We start from the raw sequence: 19,999 nt of genomic DNA, 5'->3' as shown, positions 1-19,999 counted from the left end.
AAGGTGTATTTTTATCTGTTTTTTTATCAAATTTTACTGCTTGCATGAGTTGTGGAATAGAGTTCCATGTCGTCATTGCTCTTTTGTAGTATTGTGCGCCTCCCATAGTCTGTTCTGGACTTGGTTACTGTGAAGAGATCTCTGGTGGCATGTCTTGTGGGGTATGCATGGGTGTCCGAGCTGTGCGCCAGTAGTTCAAACAGACAGCTCGGTGCATTCAACATGTCAATACCTCTCACAAATACAAGTAGTGATGAAGACATGCATATTATTCATGTTAGCTCTGTACATCTATGCTGCCCTGTTCTGAGCCAATTACAATTTTCCTAAGTCCTTCTGTGGCACCTGACCACATGACTAAACAGTAGTCCAGGTGCGACAAAACTAGGGTCTGTGGGACCTGCCTTGTTGTTAGTGCTGTTAAGAAGGCAGAGCAACACTTTATTATGGACAGACTTCTCCCCATGTTATTGACCATGACAGTTTACAATTCAGGGTTACTCCAACCAGTTTAGTCACCCCAACTTGCTCAATTTCCACATTATTCATTACAGGATTTAGTTGAGATTTAGGGTTAGTGAATGATTTGTACCAAATACAGTGCTTTTAGTTTTTGAAATATTTAGGACTAACTTATTCCTTTCCACCAATTCTGAAACGAACTGCAGCTCTTTGTTAAGTGTTGCAGTAATTTCAGTCGCTGTAGTAGCTGATGTGTATATTGTCGAGTCATCCGCATACATAGACACACTCAAAGCCAGTGACATGTTGTTAGTAAAGATTTAGCCCATCCTCCCCAATTAAGGTGCCAGCAGCCGCCTGTGGTCTGTCTGTCTGTCTGTCTGTCTGTCTGTCTGTCTGTCTGTCTGTCTGTCTGTCTGTCTGTCTGTCTGTCTGTCTGTCTGTCTGTCTGGCTGTAATGCCTGTCTGTAATGCCTGTCTTTCTGTCCTGCAGGTGGCTGGCCATCCGTCTAGAGTTCCTTGGTAACCTGGTAGTGTTTTTCTCAGCTATGCTTGCTGTCATTGCCCGGGACTCTCTGGACAGTGGCCTGGTCGGCCTCTCCATCTCCTATGCTCTCAACGTGAGTACACCACACTCGCAACCTGCATGCGCACACACACACAAACAGTGTTCTTCTGTGTTGTGCCTACTGAATATGACCTTGGGGAACCGATTATTTATCTCTCAATTCACTGTACTATACCAGAGAGAGGAGTGCTTTGTTGAGGATGGTTGAGCTGTGCCTTCAATCGTCAAATCTCAATCAAATGAAGGAAGTACTGTATGAGGTGTTTCAAAGGATTAACTGGTTTAGGGATTGAGCTGCCACCATGGTATCGGTCAGAATGAGGAGATGGAGATAAGGAATCCAGGTTTAAAGTTGAACACGAACACAGAGGCACATGGGGGAGGGTTTGGAATGGAGGTTTGTTAGGGCTGGTAGTGTGGTAGGTAGGGAGGTTGGATGAGATACAAAATGGAAACATTAAAAACAGAAACATCAACGGTGCATTCATGGCAATGACCTGCCAGGTGGCTATGGGGGAAATACGGGCTGAACATGTACTGTATATTCTGCTTATATAGGGAACTGACAGTAGAGAAAAGGTGACTAGGGAGTAGAAACCAGGTGTGGAGGCAAGGGGCGTGGCCTGGGGTAATTGGGATCAAGTAGGTGTCCTGTTACAGTGCTCTGACCCTTCGCAACACTCTGGCTGCGTTTACACATGCAGCTCAATTCTGATCTTTTGACCAATTTTTTTTTTTTTTTAATATTGTGGAAAAATATCAGAATTGGGCTGCCTGTGTAAACGCAACCAATGTATCATCATATTCTGACAGCAGAAGTCACATACAGTATACTGTAAATATCAAGAGTAGATGCTCTCAAATGTAAGTGCCATTGTGTTAACATCTAACCAACCTGAACTCTGATTCAGTTCCGTTTTAACTGAAGGCCTCAGTGGTACTTTAATGGTCATACATACTGAATATAATATTATTATTGTTATTACTTTATTTTGTTTGCACTTTGAGATTATCTTGTGATGAAAAATACTAATGTATTACTATTATGTAAGGAGATGAATCAGGGTTAAATCCTGAGTTACTGTGGAGTACTCCCTGACAAATGTGTATTTGTAAAACGCACTTAATGGATTTTATGGATGATGGAATGATAATAAAGTGATGATGACTTGATGGTAATGACCCCAACCCTTGACATGTAGGTGACCCAGACACTGAACTGGCTGGTGAGGATGACATCAGAACTGGAGACCAACATCGTAGCTGTGGAGAGAGTCAGCGAGTACACGGAGATAGAGAATGAGGTTTGTGTGTGTTCAATGAGAATGACAGATACAGTTGAAGTCGGAAGTTTACACACACTTAGGTTAGAGTCATTCAAAATAATTTTTCAACCACTCCACAAATGTCTTGTTAACAAACTATAGTTTTGGCAAGTCGGTTAGGACATCTACTATGTGCATGACACAAGTCATTTTTCCAACAATTGTTGGATGCAGACACAGGAGGTGGATAGGACAGTTCTCAGATCATTTATTTTAAACACGGGGCAGGCAAAGGGCAGGTCGTGGACAAGCAGAGGTTCGTGATCAGGTCAGTCAGGCTGGTACAGGACGGCAGGCAGGCTCGGGGTCAGGGCAGGCAGAGATTCGTAATCTGGTCAGAGTCAGGCAGGTACAGGATGGCAGGCAGGCATGGGGTCAGGGCAGGCTGAATGGTCAGAACCGGGAAAAACGAGGAAACGAAACTTGAGGAACAGGAAGATGTGGTCAGACAAGAAGCACGCTGGTCAGACAAGACGGACTGGCAACAGAGAACACAGGTATAATGGGGCAGATGGGCGACACCTGGAGGGGGGTGGAGACGAGCATAAAGACCGGGGAAACAGATCAGGGTGTGACAGTGATTGACATTTGGGTGACAGCTAAACCAAAAAGCAGACTTAGATTTTCCATTGGAATTTGGTTGTGCTTAGTTATAACACATTGAAAATTCAACTCTTTTTGAGTGGGTGTAATCTCATTGACCAATGTCTCAACCAAATATTACTCAGTTATCCATGTTGAAATTACATAGTGTTCCCAGTGGGAAGCATTTCCTGACGAGGCTTTGCAGGTATAGAATGAGACCTTGTTTGAGCTGAGTTTAGAATATGTTGAATTTGAAAACGTACTGCTTGTGAACAGTCTGATGTTAAATAGACAGTGAAAACATGTCTGTTCTGTGACTTACAGTATAGAAACACTATGTCATCAACTTGGACCATAAACGGTCTTTTAGTGATGGGAAGTTTGGCTCTTTTTACTGACTCTGATCTTTTTAACTCGTTCTGTCAATAGAATGGCTAATTTCGTTCATTTGATTCAGTAATGCCCAGGGCACGAAGGATCCCCTACCAGCGAACGATGAACTAATAACCTGAAGAAAAAAAATTAGGATTCTACAAGCCTACTGTTCATCATAGGGGTCTTGTCATTCGAGCTGTCATTTGTGACTGAGACTTATAAAAGTGTGCTTCAAACAATGTACATTTGTGATTATTCTACATGCAAATTCACTTTTCAGGCATTTAGCAGACGCTCTTATCTAGAGCAATTGACAGTAGTGAGTTCACACATTTTTATTTGCACTGGTCCCCGTGGGAATCAAACCCCCAACCCTGGCATTGCAAGTGTCATGCTCTATCAACTGAGCCACACAGGACCTCAGAACGTCTGGCGTCAGCCCAATGCTTCAGACACACTGTTTTAGAACACGCGTGTGCTGATCCATTTCCGCGTGACAGTTTTCTTAAACTAGTTTTGGTAAACGTGTGTGTGTGTGCTACGTGTTTTTGTGAGGTGGAGTTGTGTATAAAACGTGTATGTGCGTTTGAACAGGCGGACTGGGTGTCAGAGATACGACCGCCAGAGAAGTGGCCTGAGGCTGGGAGGCTGAGGTTCGAGAACTTCAAGGTCCGCTACCGACCTGAACTGGACTTGGTGCTGCACGGGATCACCTGCGACATCGACAGCACAGAGAAGGTGGGTGAGAGAGACAGAGAGACCAGCGTCAGACACCACACATACAGTGGGGTCCTGAAATGATTTACACCTTTGATAAAGTTGAGCAATAATGACTGAATAAAATGATTAATTCAAATACAGAGCTATATTGTATGCGCATTTTTTGTAAATTATTATATTATTTTTATACTAATACAATTGCTCAGAGAAAGCAATTTTATTTAACAAATAATATACATTTTCCTCAAAAAGGTAGGGTTCAAACAGTCATTATTGCTAATCTTTATCAAGATGGTCAATAATTTTAACCCCACTGTCTGGTATCATATTTCACATACCACGTCGACAAAGAAACAATGTATATAACGGTCTACGTGCAAAGAAAACTAACTAGTATTCACCCCCACAGGACTTTTTCACATTTTGTTGTGTTACAAAGTGGTATTGAAATGGATTTAATTGTTGTTTTTGTCATTGATCTACCAAAAATAATCTATAATATCAAAGTGAAAATAATAATGTTACAAATGTTTACAAATTAATACAAAATGAACAACTATAAAATATATTATTCACCCCCTTTGTTATGGCAAGCCTAAATTAGTTCAGGAGTAAAAATTGGCTTTAAAAAAATCACATGTTAAATGGTGTCACTCTGTATGACATAATGCCTCGTAGAGAAGGGCAGCAATTGGTAGATGGGTCAAAATAACCAATCAAACACTGAACATCCCTTTAAGCATGGTCAACTTAATAATTAGGCTGCGGATCAAACCGCCAAAACACAACAAAGATACAGTCGTTCTTCCTAACTGACAGGACAGGAAGGACATTGCAAAGCTTTTTTGTGTATATCAGTGACAAAAAAAATAATATTTAAATCAATTTAATTCCCAATTTGTAGAACAATTAAAGTCCAGGGGGGTGAATACTTATTATATACACTACCGTTCAAAAGTTTGGGCGACCCCGGGATGCTGGCCTTCTAGGCAGAGTTCCTCTGTCCAGTGTCTGTTCTTTTGCCCATCTTAATCTTTTATTTTTATTGGCTTGTCTGAGATATGGGTTTTTCTTTGAAGCTGCCAGTTGAGGACTTGTGAGGCGTCTGTTTCTCAAACTAGCCACTCTAATGTATTTGTACTCTTGCTCAGTCGTGCACCGGGGCCTCCCACTCTTCTTTCTATTCTGGTTAGAGCCAGTTTGCGCTGTTCTGTGAAGGAAGTAGTACACAGCGTTGTATGAGATCTTCAGTTTCTTTGCAATTTCTCGCATGGAATAGCCTTAATTTCTCAGAACAAGAATAGACTGACGAGTTTCAGAAGAAAAGTCTTTGTTTCTGGACATTTTGAGTCTGTAATCGAACCCACAAATGCTGACGCTCCAGAGACTCAACTAGTCTAAAGAAAGCCAGTTTTATTGCTTCTTTAATCAGAACAACAGATTTCAGCTGTGCTAACATCATTGCAAAAGGGGTTTTCTAATGATCAATTAGCCTTTTAAAATGATAAACTTGGATTAGCTAACACAACGTGCCATTGGAACACATGCGTGTGAGGGGGTGTATTCCTTCCACCGATTCTGTTAAAACATTTCTTAAATAGGAGGTAAATGTAACGAAACGAGGATAAACATACCTGAATTTGTCCATTATGAACTATTGTTTGCAATTGTTGGAATAATGATGACACCCTAGATCAGCTACATGCAGGCAAGAGTGTGCAAGGTGGTATTGAATGTGTCTGTCTGTCACATTGATTACTCAAATTCCTCTCCACCTGTGCACCTAGCGTACGTTGTAAACTTTCATTCATAACCTAGGTTGTAGCATCCTCATGATGGGTATAGGGAGAATTTGAGTATCATGTAGTAGCCTAAACCTATCGATGTTACATTGAGCTGGGTGAATGGAATATGAATGACAGTCATCCAAAATGCTTTAATAGAAAATAAGGCTAAAAACAATCATTCTCCCTCATCTGAAACGGCACCGACCGCCACTTCCTCTGATATACCACGGCTTTCAGCCAATCCGCATTCAGGGCATGAACCACCCAGTTTATATTTAAGAACAGCCAGTGTTTGTGTTCTTGTATGTTAAAGTAAGAGAGAGAGGACGAGAAAGAAAGTTTGTACTTGAAAAGTTGGCTGTGCGAGAAAGAAAGAGCAACACGTGACATTACGAACACTGAAAAAGTGTGTTTGTGTGTGCATGCGTGGGTGGGTGTACAGTGCCTTCTGAAAGTATTCCGACCCCTAGACTTTTTCCACATTTTGTTACGTTACAGCCTTATTCTAAAATGGATTAAATGAAGAAAAAATACTCAGCAATCTATACACAATACCCCATAATGAGAAAGTGAAAAATCGTTAAAATTTTTATTTTTTTTGCAAATGGCTTACAAATAAAAAACAGAAAAAGCTTATTTACATAAGTATTCAGAACCTTTGCTATGAGACTCTTTAACTAGTCGGACGTAGAGGATTTACTTCAGACACCTGACATGGCCAAAATCCCTATCATTCGCATGAAGAAGTGACGGAGATATCGGGGACGTCGGTCAAGGTGCCCTGCTAGGATTCGACGGCGAGTGAGTAATCCGGCTTTACCATCAGTCCTATTAGCCAACGTGCAATCATTGGATAATAAAATGAATGAGCTCCGATCAAGACTATCCTACCAACGGGACATTAAAAACTGTAATATCTTTTGTTTCGTCAAGTTGTTTCACACAATCTAATATTAAGGAAGTCTCTAGGTTTTGCTCATCTGAGGTAGAACATCTGCACTGAGCTAAAGGGTAGAGCTACCGCTTTCAAGGAGCGGGACTCTAACCCAGAAGCTTATAAGAAATCCTGCTATGCCCTCTACGACAAACCATCAAACATGTAAAGCGTCAAAACAGGACTAAGATTGAATCGTACTACACCAGCTCCGACGCTCGTCAGATGTGGCATTGCTTGCAAACTTTTACGGACTACAAAGGAAAGCTGCCCAATGACACGAGCCTAGCAGACAAACTAAATAACTTCTATGCTCGCTTTGAAGCAAGCAACACTGAAGCATGCATGAGAGCATCAGCTGTTCTGGACATCTGTGTGATCACGCTCTCCGTAACCGAAGTGAGTAAGACCTTTAAACAGGTCAACATTCACAAGGCCGCAGGGCAAGATTAATTACCTGCCTAAATTTACTACTGACCCGTAGCACTCACATCTGTAACCATGAAGTGCTTTGAAAGGCTGGTCATGGCTCAAATCAACACAATTATCCCATTAACCCTAGACCCACTCCAATTTGCATACCGCCCCAACAGATCCACAGATGATGCAATTTCTATTGCACTCCCCAATGCCTTTTCCCACCTGGACAAAAGGAACACCTACGTGAGAATGCTATTCGTTGACTACAGCTCTGCGTTCAACACCATGGTGCCCTCAAAGCTCATCACTAAGCTAAGGACCCTGGAACTAAACACCTCCCTCTGCATCTGGATCCTGGACTTCCTGACGGGCCGCTCCCAGTTGGTAAAGGTAGGTAACAACACATCTGCCACACTGTTCCTCTACACGAGGGCCCCTCAGGGGCGTGTGCTCAGTCCCCTCCTGTACTCCCTGTTCTCCCATAACTGTATGGCCAAATGATTGTGGACTACAGGAAAAGGAGGGCAGAGCACGCCCCCATTCTCATTGAGGCTGGTGTCCACATCATCAAAAAACTATCATGGTCCAAACACACCAAGACAGTCGTGAAGAGGGCACGACAACGCGACAACGATTCCCCCTCAGGAGACTGAAAATATTTGACATGGGTCCTCAGATCCTCAAAATGTTCTACAGCTGCACTATTGAGAGCATCCTGACTAGTTGCATCAACGCCTGGTGTTGCAATTGCTCGGCCTCCGACCTCAAGGCACTACAGATGATAGTGCATACGGCCCAGTACATCACTGGGGCCAAGCTTCCTGCCATCCAGGTCCTCTATACCAGGCGGTGTCAGAGGAAGGCCCTAAAAATTGTCTAAGACTCCAGCCACCCTAGTCATAGACTGTTCTCTCTGCTACTGCATGGCAAGCGGTACCGGAGGGCCAAGTCTAGGTGCAAAATATTTCTTAACAGCTTCTACCCCAAAGCCATAAGACTCCTGAACAGCTAATCAAATTGCTACCTGGACTATTTGCAGTGGCCCCCCCACCCCCATTTTAACTCTGCTTCTACACTCTGTTTATTATCTATGCATAGTCACTTTACCTCTACCTACATGTACATATTACCTCAACTAACCTGTGCCCCCGCACATTGACTCTGTACCGGTACCCCCTGTGTATATATTTATATATCTCTATTTTCCTCCTTTATTTTTTATTTTTAGATATTTATGTTTTACCTCAGTTTATTTTTGTAAATACTTTCACAACACTTATTTTTCTTAACTGTATTGTTGGTTCAGGGCTTGTAAGTAAGCATTTCACTGTTAGTCTACACCTGTTTATGAGGCATGTGAGAAATAACATTTCATTTGATTTTGACTATACTGGTCTTCCCTGTGACTTGTTTTTAAATTGCGTCTCAAAGCAAAAGTAGTCCATTCTTTATTAGATTATTCAATTAAACTGTAGTCTAATAGGCACATGGGATTCAGTTCCTTGTTGTGCTTGACTACAGAAAGCAATGGTGAATTGATGTGGGTGTGTTTGCTGCTTATGTTGCAGACAGCTGATCTTGCATGATTGATGTTATTTAGTTTACTGTCCGGCTATTCTAAATAACAAGGTGTAGCCTAGGCCTAATTTATTTCTCCATGGTTCTGACTTGTCTGCTCGTTGCACTTTGCCTTGTCAATCTGTGTGCTCGATAATCTGGGTACAGGTATAGTCTATTTTAATAATGATTGACAACCATTCAAACACTAATGCATTCATGAAACCAACTGTAAACAATATGGGGGGCCCCCTCAAATGTTTTTTTGCACCACCCAACCTGTGGCAAAACCCTAGCTCTGTTTTGACATAAGCATGGATTTTCCCATTGAATGCAATGTATTGACATACGCTTCAATTGGTTTACACTCCGCTTTTCCCAATGACTGAAATGTATTGACATAATTGTCAACTGGTTGACCCTCATCTTTTCCCATTGACTGCAAATGTATTGATATAAGTGTGAATTGGTTGACACATCTTTTCCCATTGAATGCAATGTATTGACATAAGCTTCAATTGGTTTACACTCCGCTTTTCCCAATGACTGAAATGTATTGACATACGTGTCAACTGGTTGACCCTCATCTTTTCCCATTGACTGCAATGTATTGATATAAGCATCATTTGGTTGACACTCATCTCTTCCCATTGGCACAGCAAAGCCTGCAGTTGACTTAAGCACCTTAAGCACCAATTGGTTGATCCATAGATGACATTTTGAGGCTGATAATTGGTTGTAAATAATAATGGACTGCAGAGCAAGCAACTCTGCTGTCCTCATAACTGGATAATTATTAAATGATTTGCATGTTTGCCTCATCCTCCTTTCTTATTAGGTCTAGGCTACTATGCCTAAAATAATACTATTTTACATCTTGGTGTTGTTTGCTCAATTTCACTTCTTGTGGCCTGAAATATTTGTCATTCAAATGTAAGCTATGATTGAGAAGCCATAGACTTTTTCACAATTATTCACATTTGAAAGCTGCAGTAGGATATTACACACTTAATAACAATACTTGGGAAATATTCTTAATAAATAACTTTTCTTAATGCTTTTATGATATTTCAATTAGAATTAGCCTAGGTTTTTGGCCGTTTGGGTCACAATGGCAAAGAGGGATTTCTTTCTGTTTCTTAAAATAGCCTAAGTTTTGCTCAATTTGTTAGGTTTGTTCAAACTCCTAATTCTATTTTCCTATTGTTTGTTCTCTCTATCATTATTACCTTAGGCCTACTATGTTTTTAGATGATTCAAAAACAACTTAAAACTTTCTGAGATAGCTTAGAACTTTGTAAGATTAATTCCATTTTTTATTAATGAAATAGTGCGGCGGGAAAAAGTCAGCATGCATAAAACGAATAGAGTAGCTTAATAGGTCAAGTCATATTCATATCAAATGGAGATAACATTTTTTTTAAAGGCATTAATAATAATTAGACATCGGACAGTCCGGTATAAAAATAGGCCCAGATCATTGGAGAGAGAAAACAAAAACATATTTTCTGACTGGACATTTTGCATTGTTTTGGTGAAACTCAGGTCTGTCTTCATTGTTCTTGTGCATTCTGTTTTTAGTTTATAACATATGTATGGAAATAGGTTATGCAGGCCATAGCAAAGGTATATGCCAAGTGGCATCGGCGCCCGGGGAGCAGTCGTTGTTGGTTAACTACCTTGCACAAGCGCAGAAGGGCAAATATTACCACCTTGCCTGACTCGGCGATTCAAACCAGTGAACTTTCTGTTACTGGCCCAACTCTCTTAACTGCTAGGCTACTTGCCACCCTACACAGGGACACGATCAGTCACTGCTACAGAGTTGGACAGAGGGCACACTTGGTCCAAAGCCTGTTTTATCATGGCCAGCGCCATTAGGGACTGGCACACATTTTTAAGCAAACATTACATAACTGCAGGTGGCCGTAAACCACCAACCTTGGTTTAATACTTGTTCTTTAGTACATGTCTATGGTCATGACCCATCTGCAACAAGACTGAAGCATTACTCAAATTCTTACTGAACGTCCTCCATTTTGTCCAGATCGGTATAGTGGGTCGAACAGGTGCTGGGAAGTCCAGTCTGACCAACTGCCTGTTTAGAATCATCGAGGCAGCAGAGGGACGGATCTTGATCGATGGGACAGACATCGCTACTCTAGGCCTACATGACCTCAGGAGCAGACTCACTATTATACCACAGGTAACGCACACACAGAAATGCATGTATGCACGCTTACACACACGTGCACGCACGCACGCACCCACAGACACACACCCTTATAAATGGCATAAACGTTCTAATATTTTGACATGATGACATTTTGTTTCTCCATTCGGTGTGTGTGTGTGTAGGACCCAGTGCTGTTCTCAGGGACGCTGCGTATGAACCTGGACCCGTTTGAGACCTTCAGTGATGAGGAGATTTGGCGCGTCCTAGAGCTGTCCCATTTGAAGGAGTACGTGGGAGGGTTACAGGAAGGACTGACCCACGAGGTGTCAGAGGGGGGAGAGAACCTCAGGTGGGTTACGCTCACATAGCCGCACACTTCAGATACAAGGACATCGTTGAAACTGAAACGCTTGTCACCTTCGATTTGAAGAATGTCTTTTATGTACTAGAAATACCTTGTTAGCTAGCTGCCCATTGCTAGTTGGTTGGATGGGCAGCCAGGCAGGTTGGAACTGCCTAGCTAGCTAGTATTATTTAGTGATAATGCCCTCGAAGCCAGTGTTTGGAGGATATATTTGCACTGGTGTTGTTAGGCCCGTGTTAGTGCCAATATATCCTCCAAACACCGGCTTCGATGGCATTATCACTTTTATACAACGGGTTACTCAAATAATATGTAATATTCAAATAATGATTGACATATTTAAAAAAAAAAATTACATTTTGATTAATTTATTCATACTATTTCATCCTTTCACAAGATATAGTCCCGACATAAATCTAGGGTTGCTACCCAAGCCGGCTGGTCGTTCGTTCTATTGGTTCAGTTGCTAGAGACGCGACCCAGTCGTTCAGTCTTTTTGTTCTGTATCTATGGGCGCGACCCAGTCGTTCGTTCTATATGTTCCATTGCCATACTGGCTGGCAATGTTCTTATCTCTTGCTTGCTAGCTAACCAACTACGGCTAAGTTACAGTCACGTCAAAAAGTGCAGCGAGAATAACAGCGAAGTAGACTCATTTACATTTGTTTAAGCTGTTTTCTAGTGACATTTATTTGGATAACAATGAGCTAATGAGGCACAATTTGGCCTGGCATAGACAATGTGCTCACTCGTCAGGACACTGTTGTTCAGAGGAGCTAGCCAACAACACCGCTAACACGATCACTTCAAACTGAAGCTGGAAAGACTGCAAACTAGCTGCTTTTCGTTTAATTTTACGTTTTTTTCAATTGACAATTCTTTGTATATATCCATAAAAATAATGCCAGCTCATTCATGATTTAGACTGGTTGAGAAACGCTGCCTGCCTGCCTGTCTGTCTCCACCCGACATCCGACACATTCATTACTATGGGGAAGCTGGAGATTGAATTTGAATATTGAAACAATGTTGCAAATGTCGGAGAGACAGACAGGTTTATGCAAATCTCTGCTGTTGAAAACTAAATGTTAGTCTAAAAGAAATGTGAGATAATGTCTAGATGCTTTTTTTTATTTTTTTTATTTTATCCCATTTTCTCCCCAATTTTCGTGGTATCCAATCGCTAGTAATTACTATCTTGTCTCATCGCTACAACTCCCGTACGGGCTCGGGAGAGACGAAGGTCGAAAGCCATGCATCCTCCGAAGCACAACCCAACCAAGCCGCACTGCTTCTTAATAACACAGCGCGCCTCCAACCCGGAAGCCAGCCGCACCAATGTGTCGGAGGAAACACCGTGTACCTGGCCCCCTTGGTTAGCGCGCACTGCGCCCAGCCCGCCACAGGAGTCGCTGGAGCGCGATGAGACAAGGATATCCCTACCGGCCAAACCCTCCCTAACCCGGACGACGCTATGCCAATTGTGCGTCGCCCCACGGACCTCCCGGTCGCGGCCGGCTGCGACAGAGCCTGGGCGCGAACCCAGAGACTCTGGTGGCGCAGTTAGCACTGCGATGCAGTGCCCTAGACCACTGCGCCACCCGGGAGGCCCTAGATGCTTTTTATAGTGGAGATCAAGTTTATCATTTCCATGCCTGTGCTGATGAGACAGTGGATTGCGCAGTCAGATGGAAGAGAGTAAATACGCATTTTAACGTCATAGATTTAGACGGTGGTACCTTGTGGAATAGACACTGTCTGGAATGCGGTTTTAACCAATCAGCATTCAGGATTAGACCCACCCGTTGTATAAAGATTAACAAACAAGGTAATACCTGCTCTATTTTAACACCAATAAACCCATCCGTTTTAAAATGTGTTTAGAATATGTCAATCTAGGAAGCCAGGCAAAAAGAATAATGTTTTGGTTTGTTGTTAGCTTGTTAGCTGGGTAGCCAGATCAAATGATGATCAGATATACAGTATCTGACAACATTTTGACTGTAGCCAACCTTTATTCATTATAATTAGAAAATTAACTCATTACGATAATTATTTTCGAGGTTTAATGGCAACCTAAAAAGAGCTAACTTACTGTTGTGAATCTGAGGAAATAAAAGCAGGGCCTTCTGTCGGAGAAATCCAAAACTTCTTGATGCTGTCACTGTCACTGACAACGACTAAAACAACAGGGTCAAAGTTGAAAAATGTTAATGTTTCTGCGACAAGGAAAACGAGAGCCCCATCGACAATCTACAGACAGTTGGTCTGAGTAGAAATGTAATGTTATTTTGGCCAACGACACTTGTCGCTAACTTCCTACAATTCCACACATTTTGCCATGGGGCCAAGAGAAAAAAAAATCAGTTTCATGGATAATCTCATGCTATTTTACACATTTTGTCATGAGGCTGAGAGAATTTAGCATTTTTAAAGCTATTTTCCTGCAATTCTACAGATATTGCCCATGGGGCAGAGAGAAGAAAATGCCATTTTATAGTTAATCTCATGCTATTTTACAAATTTTGCAATGAGGCTGAGAGAATTGATCATTTCTAAAGCTAATTTCCTGCTATTCTAAACATTTTTGCCAAAGCTTATGACCTGTCCATATGCTATCTGTGGAGGGGCCGACCTGGGTTAGAGGCCCCCAGAGTCCGTGGGCTCCGGGGGTGTATGGTACGCCAGTGGGAGAGATGCATTCTGATAAGCGCACACATGTGAAGGTTGCGCCACATTTCAAAATGCAACTGAGGGAATAACACAGCTTTTAAAGTAATTACTGTTGTTATTGTTAAAGACGAGAGTCAGCTTTGTCTGAGTATAAAACATATTTCTCAGGGCACTCTCAATATTGAGCAAATGGCACCACTTTACAACCGGAGTATGCAATGTGGTTTTCAGATGATGCGCCCGCGGACCAGAGTGAACCATTTGCTGTGAATACTGAAGGTGTGCCGAGTACTTGGACAAAACTAGTATTGTAACAGATATAGCGAATTGTTTTTTGTAATTATCCGTCATCGGGAAAAAGTTATTTTCAGCTGCCAGCATGCTTCACTCTTTCACTCGCGCTGTGTGCTGTAAACAACTATTGGCTAGTTCTTTTACCTGTAAAGAAAATGGCCGGGGTATCGGTTGAGCCTGCTGCAAAGATTGGATGAGAACAAGCTGCTCTGCTCTCATTGTTGTTCAATCAAGTTATTTCCTGTCATATGGTTGTTTACTGGTTGTCTACATGGCACTGTTTAGTAGGCCTACTTTATCTGTCCGTATAATTATTCCCTTTCTGACGTCTCTCATTATGTCGTGATCCAAGCCCGTGCTTGCTTGCTATTTATTTTTGCCCAGGCATGTTTACCGTGCGACAGATCATTCGAAAATAAAATGACAAATGTGGCATAAGGTTTGTTGATAACTGAATAGGACCAAATAAGTTAATCATGTGCATTTTCATCTTTCGGGGTCTTTTAACAATGTGTGTGTGAATGAGTGAAGGGACATTATGATGCACTCTGAGTGATAGAGCAGTAATGCGCACTTGAGGTACAGGCTTTACCGAGATTTAAATTCCACTTCGATCATGAGTAAATCCGGTTAGAGTATCAAGTGTGATAAAACCGATACGATTACAAATACGAGTATGACAAGATCGGGACATCACTAGTACATCAAGTAGCCTAGGCCTACCTACCGATGGAACGTTTTTGTAGGACATTAAATATAATGTTAGATCAATCAATAACATGGCTATCTAGCATAAAAATCATATTTAGAGTTAGCAATCTATCTTATGTGTTTTGAGTTCCCACTTCCTCAGGTGGTGAATTATATAGCCTAGTATAGGCAGTTTTACGCAAATCTGATCATTCTGGAAGCTACATTACATGGCCAAAAGTATGTGGACATGCCTTCAAATTAGTGGATTCTGCGATTTCAGCCACACATGTTGCTGACAGTTTTATAAAATCGAACACACAGCCATAGAAAAACATCAACAGTAGAATGGCCTGTGTTGAAGAGCTCAGTGACTTTCAAAGTGGCACCGTCAAATTTCTGCCCTGCTAGACCTACCCGGGTCAACAATAAGAGCTGTTGTTGTGAAGTGGAAATGTCTAGGAGCAGTAACTGCTCCGCCGCAAAGTGGTAGGCCACACAAGCTCACAGAACGGCATCACTGAGTGCTGAAGCGCGTAGTGCGTAAAAATCGCCTGCCCTCGGTTGCAACACTCGCTACCGGGTTCCAAACTGCCTCTGGAAGCAACATCAGCACAACAACTGTTCGTCGGGAGCTTCATGAAATGGGTTTCCATGGCTGAGCAGCCGCACACAAGCCTAAGATCACCATGCCAATGCCAAGCGTCAGCTGGAGTAGTGGACTGTGGAGCAGTGGAAACATGTTCTCTTGAGTGATGTATCACGTTTCACCATCTGGCAGTCAGATGGACGAATCTGCGTTTGGTGGATGCCAGGAAAACGCTACCTGCCTGACTGCATAGTGCCAACTGTAGTTTGATGGAGGAGGAATAATGGTCTGCGGCCGTTTTTCATGGTTCGGGCTAGGCCCCTTAGTTCCAGTGAAGGAAAATCTTAAAGCTACAGCATACAATGACATTCTAGATGATTCTGTGCTTCCAACTTTGTGGCAACAGTTTGGGGAAGGTCCTTTCCTGTTTCAGCATGACAATGCGACCATGCACAAAGCGAGGTCTATACAGAAATGGTTTGTCAAGGTCGGTGTGGAAGAACTTGACTGTCCTGCACAGAGCCCCGACCTCAACCCCATCAAACACCGTTGGGATGAATTGGAATCCCGACTGCAAGCAAAGCCTAATCGCCCAACATCAGTTCCCGGCCTCACTAGTGCTCTTGTGGCTGAATGGAAGCAAGTCCCTGCAGCAACGTTCTAACATCTAGTGGAAAGCCTTCCCAGAAGAGTGGAGGCTGTTATAGCAGCAAAGGGGGGACCAACTCCATATTATTGCCCATGACTTTTGAATGAGATGTTTGACGAGCAGGCGTCCACATACTTTTGGTGTATTTTGACAGGTTGCACATGTTTCCATTACAGTATTGGTCAGAGACAGTTGTTGTGTCTGGCCCGTGCCCTGCTGAGGAAGTCTCGCATTCTGATTCTGGACGAGGCTACAGCTGCTGTGGACCTAGAGACAGACAACCTGATCCAGAAAACCATACGACGAGAGTTCTCCCATTGCACTGTACTCACCATCGCACACAGACTCCACAGCATCCTGGACAGTAGCAGGTAACACACATGCACATACACAGTAGAGTCACTCCTATGTAGTCAAATGTAACACTATGTTGGGGTTTATATGGTCCCATCCCCATTTTGTGTTAAAACTACTCTGGTCATGGTGCTGATAGTTTTGGAGTTAAAATGACACTAAATGGCTTTAAAAGGACTCTGTCCCAATCAACTCCAGTTATCAACACTAACTCCAGGGAGCGTATCACTCTCTTGAGGGCTAAGATAACTTCCAGTAGAGTCAATTTAACCTTCATTTTTTTTAACACTGTGATTTCAACTATCCTTGATTTACTGTGTACTTAGACACACACACACACACACACACACACACACACACACACACACACACACACACACACACACACACACACACACACACACACACACACACACACACACACACACACACACACACACACACACACACTTTATGACAAGAGTTTTCTCACAGATCATGGCAACTGAAACTCTGAAACAGTTGACTCTCACTCATCCTTTCCTCCCTCTTCTCCCGCTCCCTCTTCCTCCATCCCTCTCTCTCTAACACTTTCAGGGTGATGGTGCTGGATGCTGGGAAGATCGTGGAGTTTGACTCTCCCAGCACTCTCTTCAACAAACAGGGTCACTTCTATTCCATGGCAAGGGATGCTGGTATCACTACAGTGGACAGCACTGCTTTGTACAGCACTGTATTGGATAGCACTACTCTCTGAGACTTGGGACTTGTAGTACGGTTGGTCTCAGAGAGGGCAGAATCATGCCTTAACTGCAGAGGGGATGCTAGCCTCTGGTGTTGATTGTAAAAGAGAATGTGTTCTCTAACTTACCGGAGGGGTTTATTACAAAGCAGTATCAACAAGTTATCCGGGTAACTTTAGAAGCTTAAGTTGAATATGGGCTATTGAGAAATATTATACCATTACAATTTCCAGTTGGTTATATACCATTTCAAAAAGACGACTTCTTTGTGATAAAGATGCATGCCAAATGTGTTATTTTTCTCCTGTGTTTATTTCTGACTGATTTTATACACGTTTTTGCAGTCTGTTATTGATATAAAGACTGTCTGATCGGTGAGGTGTATTTCAATGAAGGTTGGTTTGATTAAGAACCTTATATAAGCAGTGAAGGTGTCAAACTTGAGGTAAAAGAATATTGATTGATTTACAAAAACGGATAATATAGTATGTGATTTCGTTTTTAAATGTCATACCTTAAGGAATTCACTCTTACATTGTAAAACGAGTCGTCCCAAAAACAATGGAACTACTCTTTAGTATAGACACAGTTTTAAAAAAATCAAGTTCTAGCTAAAACCATTTCACTTCACAGTGTGACCGTATGAATCAAACCAACCTTCAAAAGACCAATTACTGAAAAAAAGATCAGAATGGGGCTGCTGTGTAAATGCAGCCATGTAAAACTGTGAGAAGTCCGAAAAAAGATTGGATATTGAAAAAAAATCGTTTCTTAGGGTGGCTGTGTGAACAGCCATAAGGTCGGGAAAAAGGTGGGAAAAAGGTGGGAAAAAGGTGGGAAATGTGCTGGCCAGTATTAACACTAACATGATCAACATGTAAAATGTCCTCGTGCTTTTTGAAGGACACAGCTTAGAAATGCCTGAAATATTTTTGTGATGCTTTCTAACCTTATCATAATCTCAAAACTGCTGTCAATATTCTTTTATTATGTATTTTAATATGCATCTGGAAATGCATGTGAAATGTATTAATATATTAGACAAATATTTGATCTGTCCAATTTGAAATATTTCACATGTCCTGAAAATAAATCAAATTTGCAATAAATTTAAATGTAAATTCTGATTTCATATCTGCAATGAAAAAGGAAATGGTGAATCAAATTTGAAAGTAATGTAGATTGTGTGAGAGTTTATTGAGCATGTTCTAAGCTGACATATGGAATTGTTTTCAGGTCATACCATGGATCGTTTCGTTTTTTTATTTCGAATTTTAGGACTCATTTAGTGATAAATTGTTTTAATTTTTTGCAGCACTCATCACTCTCCTTGGTTAAATAGCCCTTACACAGCCTGGAGGTGTGTTGGGTCATTGTCCTGTTGAAAAACAAATGATAGTCCCACTAAGTGCAAACCAGATGGGATGACATATCGCTGCAGAATGCTGTGGAATTCATTGAATTCTAAATAAATCACTTAGTGTCACCAGCAAAGCACCCCCACACCATCACACCTCCTCCTCCATGCTTCACGGTTTGAACCACACACGAGGACATCATCCGTACACCTACTCTGCGTCTCACAAAGTCATGGTGGTTCGAACCAAAAATCTCAAATTTGGACTCATCAGACCAAAGGACAGATTTCCAGCGGTCTAATGTCCATTGCTCACGTTTCTTGTCCCAAGCAAGTCTCTTCTTATTGGTGTCCTTAAGTAGTGGTCTCTTTACAGCAATTCGACCATGAAGGCCTGATTCACGCAGTCTCTTCTGAGCAGTTTATGTTGAGATATGTCTGTTACTTGAACTCTGTGAAGCAATTATTTGTGCTGGAATCTGAGGTGCAGTTAACTCTAATGAACTCATCCTCTGCAGCAGAGTCTTCCTTTCCTGTGGCGGTCCCCATGAGAGCCAGTTTCATCGTAGCGATTGTGGTTTTTGCGACTGCACTTGTTCTGGATTGACGGCCCTTCATGTCTCAAAGTAATGATGGACTGTCATTTTTCTTTGCTTATTTGGTCTTTTACCAGATAGGGCTATCTTCTGTATACCAACCCTACCTTGTCACAACACAACTGATTGGCTCAAATGCATTAAGAAGGAAAGAAATTCCACAAATTAACTTTTAACAAGGGCCAAGACACACTTGTTAATTGAAATGCATTCCAGGTGACTACCTCGTGAAGCTGGTTGAGAGAATGTGAAGAGTGTGCAAAGCTGTCAAGGCAAAGGGTGTCTACTTTGAAGAATCTTTAATATAAAATATATTTTGATTTGTTTAACACTTTTTTGGTAACCACATGATTCCATATGTGTTATTTAATAGTTTTGTTGTCTTCACAGTTATTCTACAATATAAAACATTTTAATAAAGAACAACACTTGAATGGGTAGTTGTGTCCAAACTTTTGACTGGTACTGTATATATTTTTAAGAAATTGCCATGACGGCCGCGATGCAATTGAGAAATATCACAAAAACCCACAACCCATGACCAATACATTTTCACCCGCAACATCGTTTTCAAAGTAGCCCAATTTTTGCCGGAAAACCGTGGACATGGCAACTCTGCTTCCAGAAGCTTTGCTTTCACACAGCCTGTCAGCCACTCTGTGGTTTCTGCCCTGTCCTAAATCCAGCCGGTTGAACACTCCAAACAGCCTACCTGACCGCTCAGATGCCTCTGCATGGTCTTAAAACACCGTTTTTGTATCACATTGCAACCATAAAACTGGGAGGGGATAAAAATGCAGTA

The 19,999-nt window shown here is 41.9% G+C and overlaps 1 protein-coding gene across 1 annotated transcript in view; it reads left to right on the top strand.

The window, feature by feature from the left end:
• Positions 1-18,353, top strand: part of abcc2 (ATP-binding cassette, sub-family C (CFTR/MRP), member 2) — a 53,917-nt gene extending 35,564 nt beyond the window's left edge. The window contains exons 26-32 of the mRNA XM_071379782.1: positions 956-1,082; positions 2,233-2,334; positions 3,910-4,053; positions 10,781-10,939; positions 11,092-11,258; positions 16,345-16,539; positions 17,099-18,353. Coding sequence (XP_071235883.1) covers positions 956-1,082; positions 2,233-2,334; positions 3,910-4,053; positions 10,781-10,939; positions 11,092-11,258; positions 16,345-16,539; positions 17,099-17,258 — 1,054 coding nt within the window. The 3' untranslated portion in view covers positions 17,259-18,353. The remainder of the gene's footprint in view (positions 1-955; positions 1,083-2,232; positions 2,335-3,909; positions 4,054-10,780; positions 10,940-11,091; positions 11,259-16,344; positions 16,540-17,098) is intronic.
• The last annotated feature ends 1,646 nt before the right edge of the window (positions 18,354-19,999 follow it).

The sequence above is a fragment of the Salvelinus alpinus genome, chromosome 32 (assembly GCF_045679555.1).
Source record: "Salvelinus alpinus chromosome 32, SLU_Salpinus.1, whole genome shotgun sequence".
NCBI lineage: Eukaryota > Metazoa > Chordata > Actinopteri > Salmoniformes > Salmonidae > Salvelinus > Salvelinus alpinus.
Note: the sequence above shows the minus strand (reverse complement) of the source record. Positions and strands in the feature narration are given on the sequence as shown.